This window comes from Scomber japonicus, chromosome 2 (genome assembly GCF_027409825.1).
Source record: "Scomber japonicus isolate fScoJap1 chromosome 2, fScoJap1.pri, whole genome shotgun sequence".
Lineage (NCBI taxonomy): Eukaryota > Metazoa > Chordata > Actinopteri > Scombriformes > Scombridae > Scomber > Scomber japonicus.
The window spans coordinates 35,571,958-35,593,118 of NC_070579.1; the positions used below are offsets into that span (position 1 = coordinate 35,571,958).

A 21,161-nucleotide genomic window follows, 5' to 3' on the forward strand; every position below is an offset into this window, starting at 1 on the left:
GTTCACGAGTGCGCGCGTCTGCACTTCTTTCTCTCTCTCTCTCTCTCTGTGCTCCTCGTGTTTGACAGTTGGCGGGGCAATTTCAGTCTTCTGCTGCCCTCCTCTGTATGGGAGACCTAACACAACTCATGTAGGAGACGTTTCGACTATTTGTGATGAAATTGTAACGTATTTTGGCTTAGTAAACGGACTACCGTGCAGTATTTTACTTGTTCGCTGCTGCAGCATTGTTTCCATCCAGCACCCTCGCCTATGTAAACAGAGAGTCCGAGTTCTTTGTGTCCGTCAAACTACATATCCCATGAAGCACTGCGAAACATGAACGCGCCTCACAGGCGATAAAAATGCAAATACAACTTTTTTTTAGCGTTAAACATTTTAGTACTACTGTACAACTGCAACCTTTCTAACTTATACATGCACATACACAGTACACAGTCACAGTCACTTACCAATAAATATTTAATAAGCGTCAACAGGCCGTCACGTGACCATTACTTGTGTTCCTCTCCTGGCACTCAGCAGCAGCTAGCTTACTTTCTTAGCAGACGCCAACACTAGAAACACTCAAAAAGGTAAAAGAAAAACTGCTTTTATTCTCATGATGAAATGCAGGCAGCTACGATGGATCCCGCGGAAGAGCCCCCATCCTTGTTATGGGGAATGGACCCGGTCTTTTCTGCCTTCGCCAGGCTGTATATCAAAGACATCCTCCAGATGACAGAGTCCATCCAGGTGCCAGGTAAACTCAACTTATATAGAAACATAATAGGTTAGTTAGATGCTTAGTCTTTACTTTTGACTATTCACAACAAGTAACATTACATGTCTGAAAATGTTTACCAACAGCTAGCTTGAATTTAACATAACTATATTACTAAACTTAAATCTAGTTTACAAACTATAGTACGTTTAGCTAGTTAACATCGCTGTGTTTGTTATGGAATTAAGTGCTAGTAGTAGTTTGACAGACATATCCTTGCCTCTTTTTGGGGTTGTGTGTGAAATAATTAAGAATAATATAAAATCAGTTTGGTGAATTGGTTTAGTCTTGACTCTTGTTTGACACTGTTGGTGTGATTGGTAATACTGATTTATAAGTGTGTTGTTATGTTTGTGTATTTGTGTGATATAGGACTTGTGCAGTTTACTTTCACTTCTGTTTTTTATTACCAATATCATGATAATTAGATTCTTTATTTTATTTACATACTGTTCTTCGTACTTCATTTTTGGTATTTGTGATGATTATGATTGTATATAATTTTGGTATTTATGGTTGTTCTATCTATCTATCTATCTATCTATCTATCTATCTATCTATCTCTGGGGGCCACTGAAGGGGGTTTCGCCCAGGGTGCTGTACAAGCTAGAACAGCCACTTGTATTACCATATCTGAATGTGTGAAAACATTTTGTTTGAATACATTTAAATGTGTGAATATGTAAGAACGTTGCGATCAGTTGAATGATGAATTATTTGAATGTGTAAAAAAAAAATCTGAATGAATAATTTCGTTTTTGAATCTGTAAGGAGATCTGAAGCTGTGTGTGACATCTTGTGAAGAAAAATGAAAAAAGATTTGCACTAATAATTTCCAATGTTTTGAGAAGATTTGTTTCATTTGTGCACTCACAAATGTCACACAGGTATTTACTTCTACAACTTCCATCCGATCTACAAAGTTGATGTGCTTGGGACAGTGGTGTACAAGAGGGAAAGAGAGAAGTTCTTCTGCTATGGAGGTAATGTTGCTGTGCATTTCTTAAAACCCAACTATACATACAACAGCTGGCAAGCACTGTATCAGTTATGTACTGATGTACAGTAAATAATAAGTGTGGGTGCTGCACTATGGCCGTGTCAGCAGATCAGTGATGTCATTGGGAACATCTCTCCATCTGTGACAACATCCCAGTTTTTGTTTTTCAGGCCTAAAAATAACACAGCTTTAACTTCCTAATCTTCTTATAAGCAAAAACATCTTTGTCTGATCTTTCATTCTGTTCACAGTGGATGACGGCACCGGTGTTATAAACTGTCTGTGCTGGAAAAATGACCTGTTGAAAGAGGAGGCGGATCCTGGTAAATGTGAGTTTGTGTGTGTATGAATCTCAGTAATAGTATGATTGTATATAATCTTGAGTTTACCAAACCACTGCACACTGACCAAAAGAATAATGATGTGTGGACTGATACCATTTAACATGACTATGACCATCTTGCTTGCTTGTTAATATGAAGCAGATATTATTACATATGAACCAGTTTTAGACTTGTGGCATCCCTCTAACTTAACTCATCATGTAAATAACAAATGTCAAATAATTGCCAGCCATGATGTCTTTAAAACTTGTACTGTTTCAGATGGCCATTATTTAAAATCATTGATAGTGCCAGTGGGTTTTATATTGTGTAAGCCTTTCAGAGCACTAAGATATAATCTGTGTGGTACTTATCATCATGCGGTTGTTCTTTTACTCTCCCTGAAACTGGCATTTTATTTCCTCACATCCTCGTGATCAGTTAAAGCTACATTCATTGATTTTTTTTCCCCATTTTGAGGCAGTGCAACATCATACAGCTGATATATTATCACTTCATAATGTTATAATGGCGAATGTGTTAGTAAATAAGAGCCGATTGACACATCTAACGGACATGCAGCTCAGCCACATTAACATGAATTTGATTGCATTACTGGCCAAAGTCCAACATTCACTCTCCTCATAGCTCTATTTAGTGCTTCATCTCTGATTAGCTTATTTTACTCGCTAGATGCTCCACAGTTTCTTTAACCTGTTCACCTGTTAGTTGCTAACTTTGCCAAGTAGCTTACATTGAGTTTATCTGAGTTTTTTCGCTAAGTTTGTAAGCCAGAAAACCAAATTATTTTCCTGTCTTTAATTGATTATTTACTTTCTTTTTTCTGTAAAAGAGATTTGTAAACATCTTGAAAGTTTGATATCTAATTAATTATTAATTTCTTACATCCAGCAGCGGGAAAAGACAGTGACGGGGCTCCAGGGGGCTTCAATCCAGTCGCAGAGTTGAAAAAGCTGAAACAGGCCCAGCAGAGTCGCTGCCACCTGGAGATCGGAGAGCTGCTCCGAGTCAGAGGTCCGGTGAAGACGTCGAGACAACAGAGAGAAATCATGGCTTCCACCTTCTGTGAGTGGAGAGCTCGTTGTGGATCAGAGGGTTATCAAAAGTCAGACGCCATTGACATGTGGAATTAGTGTTTTATTGCAAAAAAACCCAAGATATCCTTTGCACATTTCATATTTATACACATATCAAACATTTCCTGTTTTTCTGCCATTACACTACCTTTTCACGCCATCTGACTATCACTGTCACATGTCAAGCTATCCTAAATTGCGTCTTTACAAGAACTGTCCTGTTTTTAAATGAGCTTACAACACCACGTAATGCTCTCTGGGGTTTTCCCTTTGGGGGAAAACCCAGCTAAGTTATTGTCAATAAGCAGTTGGCATCATTTAACTTATCAAATGTGTTGGGAAACTCCCTCACAACCCCCTGCTCTCCTTGGGTGATCACAGTGTATGGTGTAATGGTAATGGTAATGGTAATCAGTTACAGATGTAATGAAAGCATGGCAAAACATCTCGAATTAGCACTTGCCTATGTTATTGCAAAAAATCCTTTGCACATTTCATATCTATACACATATCAAGCATTTCCTGTTTTTTATGCCATTATCTTCTGCACGCCATCCCACTGTTACTATCACATCTCATGTCACAGACTCTTGCTTGTGTTCTTAGCGCCTCACCCTGTATTGCTTCTTTACACGAACTGTCCTGTTTTAAACACTTTATTCAAAAGGACAAACACCATGTACTGTAATGCTCTGTTTGGGGGTCCCCAGGCGAAAACCATAGACTGTATAAAAGAAATGGACGTAACATCCGTGACGTCACCCGTTTGTTTGTGAACCGCTGCTTGGAAGCCAGTAGTTTCGAATCTAAGCAGCGCCATCTTGAAAATTTCAGGTGCATGCTGGGAAAAATAAAAACACGGATTCTACTTATATGAGCATGAGACCGGGCCATGGGCAGCACCATGGGCGGAGCCATGCGCAGAACGGGGGAGGTTGCGATAGGTTGCGTGGGCTGGATCTCGAGGACATTAGTCAATCAACCTGTCAATCACGCCCTAATGCATACCCTGCTTTATTGTTAAATATAAAATCAGGGAGGCCAAAATGTCCCAAATGAACATCATACTGCATTGAAGAAGGCTTTAAACTAGCGATTGAGACCATAAACACATTTTGAAAACGTTTACTGAGGTTAGAAATCAAGTGAGAAGTTGGTGAATTCTCCATTGACTTGTATTGAGCCGGAAGTCCTTTTGACACCAAAACGGTCGCCCCCTGGTGGCCTTTTGCTAGAATGCAGCTCTAAGTTACTTCCGTGTTGGTCTCATTTTAGAGGACTGGAACTCCCCGCCTGGCGAAAACCCAGCCAACATAGGGTATTTGGAGTCCGTTACAAAAGTAATGCAAGCATGGCGAAACAAAGGGTTGGCAAGATGAGCAATTCAAAAATATCTTTAGAAATTGTCTTAAAAGCAGCATCAGGTGTATTAAAAATGTACATTTTGTATTTTTTATTTTATTTTTATTTTTTACTTAAATTAAGACTGAATGCTCCAAAATGTCAAATGGTGTAACCACTGAAGAATGATGAAGATTAAATATTTTATCCACCTACAGTGTATTTAAGTGTACTTATACAAATAATTACTTCATTTAAATTTAGTGGTTTTAAGCAAGTTTTATGGTTACACCACTTAGACATTTGTACCATAATCCTCAAACATATTCTCTCAAAATGGATTAAAAGCCCAGTTTGATCCCAACTGATAAAACAAATATCTTGAGAGTTAACTGATGGCTGCGTGCATTAGTTCACACAGTCTCCTGCCCACACACACACTCAAAGTGCCCAGCAAGGACATTCTTTATCCTAGCAGTGCTGTCTCATTTCATGATGCCCCACAGGTCTCCCTCTAGCTTTCACACTCATACACGACCACACACACACGCAGACACATTCTTTATATGAGACTACATGTCGTCTCCATCCTCTTGGCCATTCATCATGTGTGTATCTGCGTCGGTGTGCGTTCCCCAGATAAAGTGGACGACCCGGTGATGGCGGTCCAGATAGCGTGGATGATGGAGGTTCCTCAGCTCTACAGACAGTGCTATGACAAACCACTCCAGCTGCAGCCAGATGCCACAAGGTACCGAGATTCATCCCTCATCGCAGCAGGTTACAACACCATGGGAGATCTAATCCAAACAAGCAGTGTGTTCAAGGAGTCCAGGGTTTATCCCAGAATATATATAGAAATGTTTTTATGGGGTGGAATAGGCCCTGAAATAGCATTTAGAGGTCATGACACTAAAATCTTTCACTGAAACCAATGAAAATAGACTTCTTGTCAGGTCACAAAGTTAGAAACAGAAGTTAAATATTAAACAGTGCATTAATTTCCATGTATAACAAATGGTCAGTCATTCAGTCTGTCAACAACTACTGAAAGGATTGCCATGAAATGTTATAAAGGCCATCTTCTGACTTTGGTGATCCTTTCGCTTTTCACATAGTAACTTTCAGCACATCAAACTTTTTAATTATCTAGTGAAATATTCATTAATCTCAACATCTACCAGACTGATTGGCACAGACGCTCATGGTTTCCAGACGACGAGTCCCAATGAGTTTGGTGTTCCCTTGAATTTGCCTCAAATAGCACCGTGAGGTTAACAATTTGTGGCTTTGACTGTAACGTCTCAACTATTATTAGATGGATTGTGATCTAATTTGGTAAAGACATTTGGTCTAAGTTGAAGTATTTTCCACTAATTTGGTTAAGACCAAATACCTAAAATTAATAACGTTCCCATCAACCTCAGCTGTACTGAATGTTGTGTGTGGTGCCAATTAGCAAATGCCAGCATTAAGATGCTTAACTTGCATATTATATGTACTTTCATGGTCATTATAAGCATGGTTAGCAAGCTGACATTTGAGCATCTAGCGTGGCAGATGTTTAATTTTATTTAATAGTGCTGAGTCACAGAATGCACTCTCATTGAAGTACAATAGAACATAGATTTAAAAACTGTTAAGTGACATATTGAAAACTAAACTAGGTAGTAGTTATTAACAGCTAAAAACATGCAATGATGTATTTAAGTGCTGGATAACAATGAATGTGCAGTTTTCATAGACACACATAAGGAGACAGCAACAACTAAGCAATCTAATTAGCATCCTGGTTAAATTAAGTAGCAGTAATAAACTGTCACGGCTCAGCTTGACACTGACACAGCAGTATAATTTAAACATTATATTTAAGCATTAGCATCGAGTGTATCTGCTAAATTCTTTGTCTGTTTTTTCAGTGACTCTGCCATCAGTCCCCTCGGCAAGGCAACAAACATCATCAAGGATTTCTTAAAGCAGAGGTCAGTGACCAAGTTCAGACCCTATGATGTACTGGAGCTCCTGGAGCCTCTGATCTCCAGCCACGGTCAAGCCGCTTCAGCAGACCAGGTACACCACAATAGTATAGTATAATAACATGGGAACCATTAGCACCATTAGCAGAGAATGACCAATGGACAAAATAAATACAGTGAGGGTTTGGGTTATAGTGTAAAAGCATTATATTAGTTAATAACGTTGGAGGTATTGAACATATTAATAGAGAGTATTCATTTATTAAAGTTTTTGGAAATGCTGCCTGCATTTTATTGGTACATTTAGATCGGTGGTGTATTGTCCAAAATCATCAAAAAAATAAAACAACAAACACTCTTGCACACATGAGCAGTCTTTGTGACAGGTGTGTTAGTCCACACCTGCTCAAAGATATTTTAATATGCTGCCAAATGGAAATGAACTATCTTTATATACAAAGAGCAAAGATCACAACAACCAATTATCACCAACATTTCATTAGTGGTAATAAGCTGCGATGTGTTGGCTCTGAGCCAACTCTTACAATTGGCCACAGGGCTTCATGTGAACTCATTAATATACAAATCATTATGTTAAAAATTGACATTTATCAGCTCATTAGCAATCTAAATGAGTCAATCATATGAAATGAAGAAATGTAGAAAAAAATAGACAAGGGTACGTAAGATAGACTAAATAATGTACATTTATGACATTACATCAAAGTCACGAGGATGGACTTTAGGGAAGATGCTTGAGAGTGGAGAGAAAAAAAGCCATCATATAGGTTTATATCAGGAATGTCATGTGGGCCATGTGCCTGCAGGTTTTTTCCAACCAATCAACTGTCTAAAGACTGAGATCAGTTGATGAAATGAGTCAAACCTGGTGTGCTCCTGCTTGGTTGGAATGAAAACCTGCAGTCACATGAACCCTTTATGGAATAGTTTGGACATCCCTGTTCTACATTATTACATTACATTCAGTAGTATTTTATTATTATGTTATGTATCATTTTTACTAACTCTTGCTGTTTAGGAGCCTGTGGCGGGTCCGTCTGCGTGCCAGCAGCTCCGCCAGCTTCTTAAAGAGACCCTGCAGCTTTTACAGGACGAGGGCGTCGTGTACCGCAAGGTCAGGTCCCAGGATGAAGTCTATAATGTAAGAAACAGCATAAAGATATCTCCAAGGAATTCTTCCCTCACTTCAGCAGGGGGGATTAATGTGCCGATTCATTGTGTGTGTGTGTGTGTGTGTGTGTATGTATGTGTGTGTGTGTGTGTGTGTGTGTCTGTCTATCGGACCAGGTGACCATCCAGGATAAAGACCTATTTATAGCCGTAAAAGACATTATCACAGTGGACTCCAAGATAGAGAAGTGTGAGTAAACCTTTTTTTTCTTTTTTTTTTTTTTCTTTTTTGTAGGCTCTAAATCAGTATCAAGATTTCTAATTTTGCTGCAGTCTGATCTGTGTTGTCATCCTCCTTTGAGACATAGTGTGTGAAGTGTGGCTGTAATTAGTCACTTGAAATATTAAAGGATGAAAGCTTGACTTTATTTGCTTGTCAAAAATAAGCCCCAAAAATATCTACTATTATAGGCCTCATCCTTTTTTTGGGATTCTACTCCAAGATGTTAAATGCCATAAATAAAAGGTGATGATAGGACCTTCGCTTTGCACGACCACATTCCCCGTGCGCTGACAGCTGTTTCCCTCCTGTGTCCGTAGATGCCGAAAAGGGCTGTCACATCCTGCACATCCTGACTGCAGTGAGACACCGGTACAGCCTCAACGTGAGCAAAGCGGTGCTGGAGCTGGTCCTCAAATCGCTGGAGTGCAACAGTGACATCGTCAGCACCAGGGACAACTATTATACTGTATTTTAACACGAGTGAGGTGGGGCTAGGTGAATGCAGCACTACTGTATGTGTGTATTTACAGTACTGTGTATATTGTGGCTTTTTGCTCCAAAATGTGAGCGTCCAGTTTCTCGTAAATCATGCTTTTCTATTCTTCTATTCAAGTATGGCTCTTGCCAACCTTACCCAAATGTCACATTTGCTGATATATTTTATTTCACCACTGAATGTAAGCGTAAAATGAATGTTTAACTGAAAATATTTGAAAGCCAGGTCTAAGAAGATAGATATCAAGGAAGCTCTATCTATCTAATCTAAGTTATTCATCGCATTGGCAATATTATATGTTGTCAGTGTTCAGCAGTTGCTCCGATTGACTATTTTTGTAAATAAATAACAGAGTTGAAAAGAAAAAATAAAGTGCATGTACTGCCAGATGCACCTGCTAGGAGATCCAGGGGCTAAATGAGCTGCTGGGCCCCCCGTACCCCCTATGTTGCACTAACTCCTTGTTTAATGTGTGCCGCCTTTTTGATGACATTTACTACAGAAACATTTAAACAAACAAAAATAATGCCTAAAGGTAGCAAAACACATGACATTTCCCCCTTGTCCCTGTATCTACCCCCAACACAAGGCTACACAAACAAAAACTACACAAGACAATCATGCAAAACAAATTGTGTCAAGTAATGATACATATACATTTTAACACAGTTAATCATCTCTACCTTTAAAAAAGAGCAGTTAAAAACACATACAGTATAATACCAACACACAGTATGGACCAAAATGTCATATTGATATGTGGTTATAATACCTCAATGCCTCTCACATACACTCATATTTTACCTTAGTCAAGCCAGCTGTGCAACATCATATCTAGATATGGCACCTACATATAAACACATTTATAGGATACACAGATACATACGTTCACATATACAACTCTAAGTCAAAATCACCATTGACCTCCCTGACATATTAGTTGATACATGTAGTACTGACTAAACATGCTAGAGGGGGCCAAGAGCTAAATTTAAGACCCCAATGAAAAAACATGAAATGAGAAATGTGTGGGTCAATGTAAAGCTCTTTCAATTTCAGTATATATTGATTAAACAAACCAGGGGATTTGCTACCCTAAGGGTCTGGGGACCCCTGGGTAGTTGCCTGCTTTGCTCAGCTGGTAATCCAGCCTTGCATGTTTGCATATGAATACTTCATTAAATGACCACAAAGCAGTTGACACACAATAAGCTTGGAGCTTTTAGGGCCCCTGGAGTTCTGAGGCCCCAGGGGCAGCTACCCTGTTTAAAGTCCAGCATTGAGCTCATGGTTCTAGTAAAGTCAGTCAAATAAAAAAGTAAGTGATTTAAAAAATGAAAGTGGTGCCATAAAAAGATTTTAAGGATCTACTTTGTGCCATTAATCGGATTCATTTTATGAAATAAAAAAGGAGAGGAAAAAAAGAAAAAGTATATGTGTGCATGTCTATAGAGGTGCATGTGTCGCTTTGTGCGCAGGGGGGCAGTGTTTAGTCGCTAATTGGCCCTTTCATGTAGATGAGGCTGCAGCTGATTGGTCCAGTGTGTGAAGCAGCTGTATCCATAGTTCCAGTTTATCGCGTCTCCGGCCAGAAAGCTGCTCATGACTGCATGACTCATGACAGCCTGCAGAGTGTTAACAAACTGATAAGAAGCTCCACTGTCACGCTTCCTTCTGCACCATACACACACCACTGAAACCAATCAAAAGCTGGTGCTAAAACCCAGGCCTGTGTCGTGCTAGACATTTAAAACACACACACACACACTCACACACACACACACACACACACACACACTGTATTAGATGCCACATTCTTTAAAAGCAAGGAGGAAAAGTTACGAGGTCCCCTGCAGGAAGACGAATGAATGAGTGCATTGATTAACCGAGTGACTGTTGATTGGTTACAATGGTATTATTATATCACAGATCACCACATGTCTTGTCAAAGAAAATATTTTTTTTCTTGAGAGCTTTATTCCAAGTGGCCCTGAGGAGTGAGGACGTGCGTGAAGCCCATCCCACTCCTTCCCCCCCCTAAATCCACTGCGCTGCTGTAAACGCAGGAGGCGCTTGGCGCTGGATTTACCGGGGCTCCCTTACATTCATCCTGTGCCACCCTCTGTGAAATCCAGGTATGCAGATGCCCTTTATGTAGGCGTCGCTCAGCAGACACAAAGGAACTGGCTTCACACCCCCCCCCCCCCCTCTCTATTTTAAGGTGATCGCCTTCACCAGCGCGTCCCCCCCTCCCCACCTCTGGCCAGCTTGTGTGGGGCTGTGAGGCAGCGTGATCACCGCTCTCTGCCTGGATACTAGTCTTGTGTGTGTTTGATCGTGAGAGCGGACTGCACAGGCTCAGATGGACTATTGATAAGTTTCTAATCAGATTGATGATCGTTGCGTCAACTGGAGGAGGAGGAGGAGGAGGAGGAAGAGGGGGGAAAAGCTGGAGCTGCCAAATTGGCCGCGGACGAGCTGATCTCTTAATGGACCGCTGAATTGTTAAATGACACAGCGATGAATGTTGTGATTTCTCTCCCCTGATACAAGATAGCTTTATCCGGAGCTGCAGCAGCTTGCCCGCCTGTCGCTTTTCCATGCATAGCCTTTGCAGGGTCAAGATGCAGTTTCGGACTGTGCTGGACGTGAAAGTCGTGGACGTGGAGAAGAGGCGCAATCCGTCCAAACACTACGTGAGTGTTACCACTGACTCGTCTTCATCCATGTCACCTTTTTATTCCCACCTTGTCCCATTCAGATGTGTCAGCGGGGTGTCTGTCTGGCCTGTTCACAGTCACAGCGTGACACCTAAACGCTGCATTTTATCCACTATATGTAGCCTAGCTGCCGTGTGAAGACCACAGCTAAAGCTACAGATCAGTTAGACTGTTGTTCTGTATCGTAGCAGCCTTTAAACAGCAATCCGACAGCAGCATTAGCTCAACTCTGCAGCGTTTTAACAGACACTTCATTATCATAGGTGAGCTGTCATAACTGTAACCTGGTAATGCAGGTTATCCTCAGATATTGATGATCCAGTCAATGCTTTGGTGCACCTTTGTGGCTTCATTACATGCATTAGTTGCTTTTAGGGTAAAGCTGTTTAATACTCGAGTGATTTTATTATTCTTACCAAATGACCAGGTTCTTGCAGCGCCTGCCAAACCTATATTGTTCTATTGGGATGATAGGTGGAAGCAAAACTTCTGCAGTAAGGTACTCATTCCAGCCTCACAGTATTTCTTCATAGAATTCATTTATTTCAGACTAAAGCTACACTACAGCCTCTGCTCCTTTCTTTCTTTGAGTTTCACAAACTCAAAGATCAACAAAACATAAATGGGATATGACTATATGACTATATCATACTGTACTAACACAGATGTCACATCTCCTCATTATACAGCAGTATTCCTCAAAACATGTCTGAACAGACAGGACAAACATGTATATTGTTTATCTGTATATCTCCATGAACAGGGGAAAAACATCACATTGGATGAGTTTCATGTCAAACTTCATGATAACCCTGTTTGTGAAATGACTGGATCAAAATGACCAGTTTATAAACTATAGTGATCACAAGCTCCATTTAGTAGCTTTTTCTTGAGTTTTAAATTATGTTTAGCTTAATCCCATATCCTTTTCTAACCTAGTGCCATCAATCATTTTGTAACACTGTGTACCTTTTTTTCTGCTTTTTGGACCTAACAAACCATATTCAGTAATTATCTTTACCTTCCTGATCCTTGCCTCCTGTGGCCTTATTCATCAATACAACACTTGTTCTAAGTGAGAGCCTGTGTTAGAGCTCTGTACTCCATGGCCCCGGTTTAGATCCTATTTCAATCTCATAAACAAGTCATAATAAATGACCACCATGAAAAGAACATGATCTTGCTCATATGCAATTACAGACCTGCGGACCCTTGAGCCTAATGATATGTGGACACAATTAGCACACTTATTCTCTTTAGAAAGGAGTAATTCACAGGGCTCTTGCCATATGCACATGTGCCTTTATTAGACACATTGACTCTGCTTTACAAGACACAACATGGATTTCAGACATTTCAATTTTTACATCCTGAGCACAACCATCTATGAACTTGGCTTGTATCATCCAAAACACTAATACATGTGTGCATGTATTTTAAACATGGGGAAGCCCCAAGTGAAACTGATCCCTAAACTCTGACACTGTTGGAGCATTACTGTACAGGTCCCTGGGGCAAAAATGAGATGTGGGCCCGATTGACATACCCAACCCCTCCCTTCTTCCTCCCACTCTCTGTGCATTGTGTATGCACTGTGTCGCCTTCAAGTACCCATCAAGTACAGCGCACATAGCAGACTCAACATGGCAGCTTAATTATAGGTTGCCTGCGGCTCTTGAAACCAACTAGTACACCTATGCAGGAACGCTACCTGCCCCCAGGTTGGCTGTGCGACAATTAGTTTGTGTTTACTTGATTAAACACAAATTTATACATGCCTCATCTAAACACAATATCAACTGAAATAATAAATGTCTTAAAACTGAATGTTGACACAAGGTTCCTCTGTAGGGCACGGCTTCAAAATGAGGTAGTCATGCAAGACGAACCTCAAGGCACCTTCAGTTAATACTGAATACTGGTGCATTTTCTCAAGCAAATGCATGCTTCAAATGACCAAATATAAACTTACTCTCTGGTATGATAACCCCTGTTGGGCATGGGGACCTGTGGAAGATGCCTACGCTAACGTTTATGGATGAGCTAGCATAAAGTGTTGATAAGAAAACTTGTTCAGATACTTGGTTTCAAAAGTGCTTAGCTTTATTTATTCAGGAAGTCTAACTTAGATCTATTATACATTGAGGACCCGAGAACAATACACAACAAGACATTTCAGTCAAGCTGATCAAAACAATCACAAATATAACCATAAATCATTCCAGTAGTAAGGTGCATATTATATATATTATATTTGAAAGCACTTCAAGGTTGGTATGGTGTCATGATTGTTGACATAACCACTTACCACTGCGGCTCACCCAAATTCCACCAAACCATTTTTTCCTTTACACATCTAGATGATGATTTAATGGTTTGATATGTTATGGTTTTGAGATGTCTCTCAAGGGGTTTGTCTTCACTCCAATATAATGAATGTGATTTCTGTTTGTGGTGCTCGCAGCAGTAAGAGAATTACACTTAAAAACCTAGCTACAAGTCTTTGATGGCATCTAGGTCTTGTTGAGTGTATTGTAATTTGCTTTTGACAAAAGCTTGTGCCACATTAACGTAACAAACAATAATCATGTAATACATCTCAGAGCCTTGACAACTGAAACCCAAAGAATCTGTATGACTTTATGACTCACAGTCCGAGTGGACTATGAGAAAATATGTGACCATTCTTCTCTATTCTTTATACCTGTTATATTGTGTCCGATAGAGCCTCATTCCTAAAGAAAAGTGACACTTATCCTGGCATAATGTTGATTTAACATTTTAGGAAATATGTTCAATTGCTTTCGGAGTGTTAGATGAAATGATCAGTACGGCTCTCATGTCTTGTGACATAGCTTAGCATAAGGACTGGTAGCAGGGGGAAAGAGCATGGCTCTGTCCAAAGTTTAAAAAAACAAACATGCCTATCAACATCGCTAAAGCTCACTAAAGAGTCAAGTTGTGATTTGAATTTTTGTCATTTGGACCACGCCATGCTAGCTGTTTCCTCCAGCTAGGCTAAGCTAATCCCATTCTGCCTCTAGCTCACTGTCCAAAGTTAAAAAAGCATGCCTGTCAACACCGCTAAAGCTCACCATATAGCATGTTGTATCTTGTTTGTTTAATTTTCACACAAAGAGAAAGGTAAAAACATCAAATTGTGGTTTGAATTTTTGTCATTTGGACTGCGCCATGCTAGCTGTTCCCTCCCGCTAGGCTAAACTAATCACCTGCCTCTAGCTCCATACTTAAAGCACAGGCATGAGAGTGTTATACGTGTTTTTATCTCACTCTTAACAAGAAAATTAACAGGCGTATTTATTTATTTAAATTTAACTATTTCTTTAAATCATACACAATTAGAACAAATTATTGGGCGTTGTAGTTACATGAGCTCTAAGGTGACAAAAGGTGGATTTGCTAGTGCTTAAGGACAGTGAATTAATGGTCTCCTGTTGTTGATATACACTTTTATATGTTTTTAATGTTTAACTTGGACTGTTAACGCACAGCTATTGCCTCCACAGAGTAGTTTAGTGTAACATGAGCTTCCCAAAATCTACAGGAAGGCTTGTTGAGCAGTAGTCCGACCACCATATGTACAGTAAAGTGTAGCAAGTAGTGTGTAACAGGAGCTTCTCAGAGCTGAGCTGAGCTGAGCTGAGCTGTGCTGTGCTGTGCTGTGCTGTGTTTTGGGCTTCTTCTGTCTCAGCAGGCCGGTCTGTGGCCTAGTTTCCCTAGCTACCCTGTCTCATGAGACAAGGGTAGTTACTGTGAGAAGCAAAAAGAGAGAAAGAGGGAGGGAGAGAAAAACGAGAGAAAGACACAATATGTAGCTCCCATTGAATCTCATTTGTAATGTTTGTGAAACCAGCTGGAAATGCTTATCCTGTCGGGTGGGGGGGGCGTAGGGGGGTGAGTGAGAGACTCGGGGCTTTGTCAAAGGGAAGTGCTCGTCGGACCGTAGGGAAAGCTGGACGGCCGAGTCGCACACACACATTAAAAACAATACCCACTTTCTCCTCCCGTGAACCTGTTTGTGTGTGTGCGCCTGTCTCCCTCTCTCTGTGTTTGCAGGAAGAGGTGATAAAAGAGAAAGCAAGATTGGGCCCGGCCATGTTTACTTTAAGATTCTGTTTCCCCTACAAGTCCCAGTCCCATAACATTTCATTTTCTAGGGACTCCTGCGCCACACAAAGACCCGGGAACTGCAAGACGGTGTTGTTATTTGGCACTATAAAACATCTCTTCAGAGAGCTGTTCCCCACTCAAATATTTATTGGCCCATCAAACACAGAGTGATATCTAGGTGAAAAGGGTCCCTGTTTTCAGATGCTCACCACAAGACGCATGCTGGAGGAGGTGGAGGTTTATGAGTCCGGCTTTTGTTTTGGCTTGACTATTGTTTGGCAGAGTTTGACGATTAGCCGGAAGTGGTCAAGGACCCTGTGTGTGTTTGAAAGACGAGGGGGTGAGTCAGGGGCTTTGCTGACGTCTATTAGTGAAGTTGATGTGCTTGATGCTCAGTTTGCCAAGCTCCAACTCAGACGCTGATGCTTGCAAGAGTGTGTAATGTGTGTTGAATGCACTGACTCCATCGGTTGACAAAAGCTGCAGATTTTGTCATCTTTGTTGGAACCTTACACACAAGTGTTTAATACCAGATGTTGTTTGTGATTGTGGAAGGCTTTATTTGTCTCTTGCAGATGTCTTGAATGGACCACAACACTTGTATTCCCGTTACAGGACATCTTCTGCATGGTTTTGTTTTAATTCGTGGTCATAATACATCTTAGAGTGCCTGGACATGACCTGCAACCCCCTGGCATTCTTCCCAACAGCTTGACTTTTGATTACGTCACACAAGAATGATGATGCTCTGTGGAGAGATGGATCGCATGTGTGGGCAACATGTGTTGCATCAACTGTGGCGGCTCCGGCCTTGTTTTCATGGGAAAATGACCTGAACGGATCATCCCTAACATCACTGTATGTGTGGTCAGGCCTTTCAGTCTGATCTCCTTTTGTGCAAGAGGGAAAAGAAGGAAGCAATGGAAATAAAAAGAGATAAAAAAAAGAGTTGTCTTGCTCGCAGCCCTTTTCTTGTGTGATTACTAGATAGTCAGGGAAATTGGCTAAAAAGTTATTAGAATCCAACTGGCTGATTCGCATGAAGAGATATTATTTAATAACGAACCAGTGATGGATAGGAAATATACAGTATCCTCTGTGAAGTACAGTAAGCCATTCTCAGACATACTTCCACTTAAAGGGGTTTGCCAGTGATTAAGTATCACGCTTCCATAAAGTCCTAAAAAAGACTGATCAAAATTGGTGCTACAGAGGCTGAGATATTCTGACTTATAGTCCTGAGTATTGCTCAAGCTCCAAAACCACTAAATCCTACACACAATGAAACATGATAGTGCCTTTCGTTCGACTGTCCCTGCCTGATAATACCCATGTCTTTCAAACTACATGCTCTTGAATTTGTAACTCAGGCTGTCTGTTACAAATTGGTGGTCTTAAAGCCCAAGACGCGATCACTCTGATGTCACAGTGACATCATCAGGGGTATTTTCCCAGACTTGATAAGCTCCCTTAGATCCAAAAGACATTATACGACTGTTTTTACAGGCTGTGTTGGAGTCAACATGACTATTAAACTTGATTTTGGAGTGTAAAATTGGCAGAGTGCCTCTCAAAATAAATTAAAGTTACACAACAACAAAATCCTTTTAGGAGTTATGTGAGTTTGTTTCACTATTATTCTTTATGGCTGTAAAAGCTGCTCTAATCAATGTTTTATACATGAATAATTAATAGATCAATTAAAGATGCAGTGTGTAGAATTTAGTGGTAAGTATTAGAACTGACTTGGCAGAAATGTAATATTCACAAGTATTTTTAATTAATGCATAAAATCAATCAATTAATCACCTGAAAATAAGAATCTTACTTTGGATTGAGTCCTTTATATCTACATGAGGAGTGGGTCATCTTCCAAGGAACCCACCATGTTTCACAGCCATGTTTCTACAGTAGTCTAGAATGGACAAACCAAACACTGTCTCTGGAGATGGCCTTTCACATTTTTCGTGAGTTTCACAGCCACTGTAGATACTCCTACACACTTAGAAGGAGAAGGTTAGGGGTATTTAGTTGGTTCAATCTGCACTTAATCCTACACACTGCACATTTAATGTAGGTTTAAACCAGGACTTGTTTTCCTGAAGGTATTTTGATTTGAGGTTTCAATGCAAAAACATCTCAGACTCAAGTTTTGACCTGGTAAAGTCTTTAAGCAGTAAAAAATAAATAATATAGCAGTGAGCAGATATTGCAAAGCCACACATCTCCCATACTATATTTATTTATTAAATACAATACGATGGATATACATAAAATGGGAACATTGAATAAATGGTCTCAGCTATTTAAAAACTTAAATTATAAAGACATGACTTCATTTGTCAAGTCTTGAATTACCTATGATATAACTTGGACTTGCTTCAGAAGACTTACAAACAGCTACTTTATGTGTGTAATATACTTATTTTACTCAGTGTGCCTCAGTTAAAGGAGATAATCTGTGTTTGGCATACTGTATGTTGTTAAAGGATATTAAATATCTTTCACTGATGCAACCAAAATATGGGCACAGCTTTGGCCTCCGTTGAGCTGTGTTCGTTAGTCTGTTAATCACCATGAAAAATTGCTTACCCAAGTACTGATAGCTTGAGCTTCCTAACTTAGCTTAACTGAATGAAATCCATCCTAATACAACCTACCTTAGCAGCAGCAACTCTAATAGTAAAAGTGATTTTTCAAAAAAGTACATGACCTTGCTTAACCCTGCATTTTGTCAGGCTTCATGACACAACCGCATTAGAATCCATTCATTGTAGGGTACAAGTTACAGTGATATCAAGGAGGCACTAAAGCTCCACAGGATGTGACTGATGAATGGACATTTTCCTCAGCAACCCCTGGCACAGGGCTTTCTTTGGCCACCACAAAAACAAAGAAAACACAAATGGTCCGCTTTAAAGTGGAAGTGACCACAGTCAAGGAAAGTCGAGGCGTCGGCCTGGTGTGTGGTTAATAAAGGGCACTGCTTTGGCAGCAATTACAAAAAGTCTGTCTTCTGGGGGTTTCCAAAGACCCCCTGCCAAAGCTTATGACTGGACAGTTTATTTTACCCTTGTGACATTTTTGTTGGCTTGCTGAGGAGCTGCTTAGAAGAATTTGTCAAGCTTTATTGTCATTTGTTAACCTCTTTGGCTACACAGAAAGAATAACTGAGCGTATTAGACAACTGAATGGTTTTAGGCTGGTTGTGGTTCCCCAGTGGAAAGACTTCAATGCCAAGCAAAGAGAATTTTTCCAACCTGACTTTTTGTAGTTTGATCATTTGTGCTTTCATGGTCTGAAAGTATGATGCGTGTCTGTTTTATATGTTACTTTAAATAAAGCAGTTTAGGCGGGGTTCACTGCAATTTAGTGGCTAGGCCCACATTCTCTGCCCCACCAAGCACTCCACTCTTTCTGCTTTCTTCACTTGAAAACCGTTGTGACTGGGTCCTGGCTCTCCTTCGAAAACTGTAAGTTATTCTGTTTATTCATCAGTTTATCTACTGTATGGAATCTCGTTGCATTATGTAAATATTCACATTATTAAATAAATCCTTCAGGAGAGGAGGGGGGTAGGAAAAGAAAGCTGTAAGCTCAACATGAATATTCATAGTCATTGCAGATGAACATAATGAAATAATCAGAAGTCCAATTTGTTCTGTCATAAGAATTCATGTTTTTCTCTTTGCTTCTGAGCATGAATAAAACTTTTGTCTTCAAGTCCCTGCATCCTCCTTGGGAAATACAGTTGTACAAGGTCTTTTTTTTTGCTATCTGGGACATGGAAACCCCCAAAGCCTTTTTTTTCTGCCCTCGTTTGTGTTTTGCCTGTTTACAAGTCAATTTTTAGACTCTTTGAAAAGACAGTTGACAAGTCATAAATGGGAGTGTTGACACGTGACTGCTGAGGAATCTGAAAAACCCACTTCAGTTGTAATCAAGAAAATGGTTTTATTCTGTCATGAAATTATAGAATATGTATCATGTTTGGTAGATATTGTTCATAGAAAGAAATGACTTACTCATTAGCAGCTAAGCGATAGCACATGTGGACAAGCTTACTCAGGCTCAGGCTATTTACAGTCATTCACTATGCAGTGAAATATGAGTTATTGTTTCCTAATCCCTTAATATACCTCTTTGTTTAGAACATCCTCCTGTCTCTGAATGTAGGCGTGGTTATTAAACAGCTGAGTGTGTTTGAAATGAAGGCATCCTGCAGATCTCCACGTGAGGCAGCAAGCTTTTTTTGTGTTGCTTCCTCACCCAAATTTCAGCTTTCATTTTGAAATTGCAGCAATGCCTTATTGTTCCAGACATGCCTGCTGTGCAAGAACGTCTCGCAGCAATCACAAGATCGTGTTTGACTTTTTATCTTGATTTCTGTGGCTGACAAATCCCCACATGAACACGAAAGCCAAAACTGGAGACTTGTTGGTGAAATGTTGTTGTCATGCTCCTGAATAACTGAATTTGTCTGTGTCGCTGCTGTGAAAATGGCTCCTCTTCTATCTTATTATATGGATATATGATATACTTGGCAAACGGATTCTTTCCAAAATGACATTTCAATGTGTCATTTTCTTTTATTCCATAAATGCTTGATTAAGAACATTTGGCTGTACTTAGCATTCACGAATGGATGTACTCTAGCTCTGAGTCAGCCCATAGCATGTCCCCTTATTTCAGTGGATGTTTTGAGTATGTGCCTTCCTCATGAAAAGGTGAAGAAATAGCAGCTTCCATGAAATATGCAAAGTGAAATATTCAGATTTCATTATGTACAAATCAGAAAATGTCTAGAGTTGGTGTTCACTCATTTATCTTTGAGAGGCAGCAGCTCCGACTCTTATAATTTACTGGCTGCGTCGAGTGAATAGTCTATTTTGGGGACTGGGAGGGCATTAAGTTTAAGCTTGATATTTTGGGCATTGGCAGACCATGGATGGTTGTTGGTTGTGTTTTCCACTGCGGTTGCCATCGCATACCCATCTGCTTCTGGCGTTGGGAGTCCACATCTTCCAGCCTGGCTCCTATCTTATATACCTCGGCACAGCACGGATTTGCCTCTGAGGCAAATTAGTAGTGGCCAAGAGGCATGATGGGAGGATGATACTCTGGCATACCGTTAAAGTCAGAGGAGTTTATAGCACAGACACACCCACATAGAAGAATTGGAGTTCCACATAGATGTGTGCACTAATCTGTGCATACATACTAGAGCCCAACTTAGACTCAACCAGTGATAGTTTATCACAGTTAGCCTACCTCTATGGATGTATGTGTTGGCCGATAAATGACAAGTCTTTAATGTACATAAATGATAGATAGATAGATAGATAGATTGATAGATAGATAGATAGATAGATAGATAGATAGATAGATTTGAACAAGACTAAGAATAGGTTTTGGAGTAGGTAGGTTTTAGAGAAGTTTACATTTTGCAAGTAGAAGTCCAAGGATCATCAAAGTCATTAGGGTTCATCATCTGAGCACCATACAGTAAAATATAGATATTGTTTTAATTCACGGAAAGCTATTGAGAACTTTAATCTGCTGGTGGCCCTTGTTGAAAGGACTAAAAGTGAGGGGATCAACAATATCCTTAGGATCCATGAATGTCTGCACTAATTTTCATTGTAACAGTAGTTGAAATATTTCAGTCAGTGGCGGACCGATGACATTGCCACCAACAGAGCCACACTACTAGCCTTGCCATAAGTTGAATGTCAACCAATGTAACGGATTTCTAAAGCTCTTGTATACATTTTGGCATTGACCTAAAAAATCCAGTACAGGCCCATAATGTACACTCAATGCCAGATGACATGACTGCCACATACAACAAGCTCCGACAAGTGCTAGGCCAGCCTCTCCATTCACTCTGAGGCATATCT

General features: G+C 40.1%; 2 protein-coding genes across 2 annotated transcripts in view; both read left to right on the forward strand.

Annotated features, from left to right (window-relative positions):
• Positions 1 to 411: 411 nt before the first annotated feature.
• stn1 (STN1 subunit of CST complex) lies at positions 412 to 8,579 on the forward strand. Its single transcript, XM_053325501.1, has 9 exons — positions 412 to 742; positions 1,651 to 1,746; positions 2,015 to 2,092; positions 2,999 to 3,172; positions 5,164 to 5,275; positions 6,444 to 6,594; positions 7,540 to 7,662; positions 7,809 to 7,881; positions 8,232 to 8,579. Exons 1-9 carry the CDS (start codon positions 610 to 612, stop codon positions 8,387 to 8,389), a joined length of 1,098 nt encoding a protein of 365 aa, XP_053181476.1. The 5' UTR covers positions 412 to 609; the 3' UTR covers positions 8,390 to 8,579.
• Positions 8,580 to 10,835: 2,256 nt separating this feature from the next.
• The window catches only part of sh3pxd2aa (SH3 and PX domains 2Aa), a 101,392-nt gene continuing 91,066 nt past the window's right edge, over positions 10,836 to 21,161 (forward strand). Inside the window, exon 1 of the mRNA XM_053325468.1 lies at positions 10,836 to 11,106. Within this exon, the coding sequence (XP_053181443.1) occupies positions 11,011 to 11,106 (96 nt within the window). The 5' untranslated portion in view covers positions 10,836 to 11,010. The remainder of the gene's footprint in view (positions 11,107 to 21,161) is intronic.

Bases quoted from the DNA above. Each gene is read 5' to 3' on its own strand.
- stn1 (XM_053325501.1), top strand. From the start codon at position 610: ATGCAGGCAGCTACGATGGATCCCGCGGAAGAGCCCCCATCCTTGTTA. The intron at 743-1,650 runs GTAAACTCAACT...AATGTCACACAG, and splicing joins AGAGTCCATCCAGGTGCCAG to GTATTTACTTCTACAACTTC. The intron at 3,173-5,163 runs GTGAGTGGAGAG...TGCGTTCCCCAG, and splicing joins AATCATGGCTTCCACCTTCT to ATAAAGTGGACGACCCGGTG.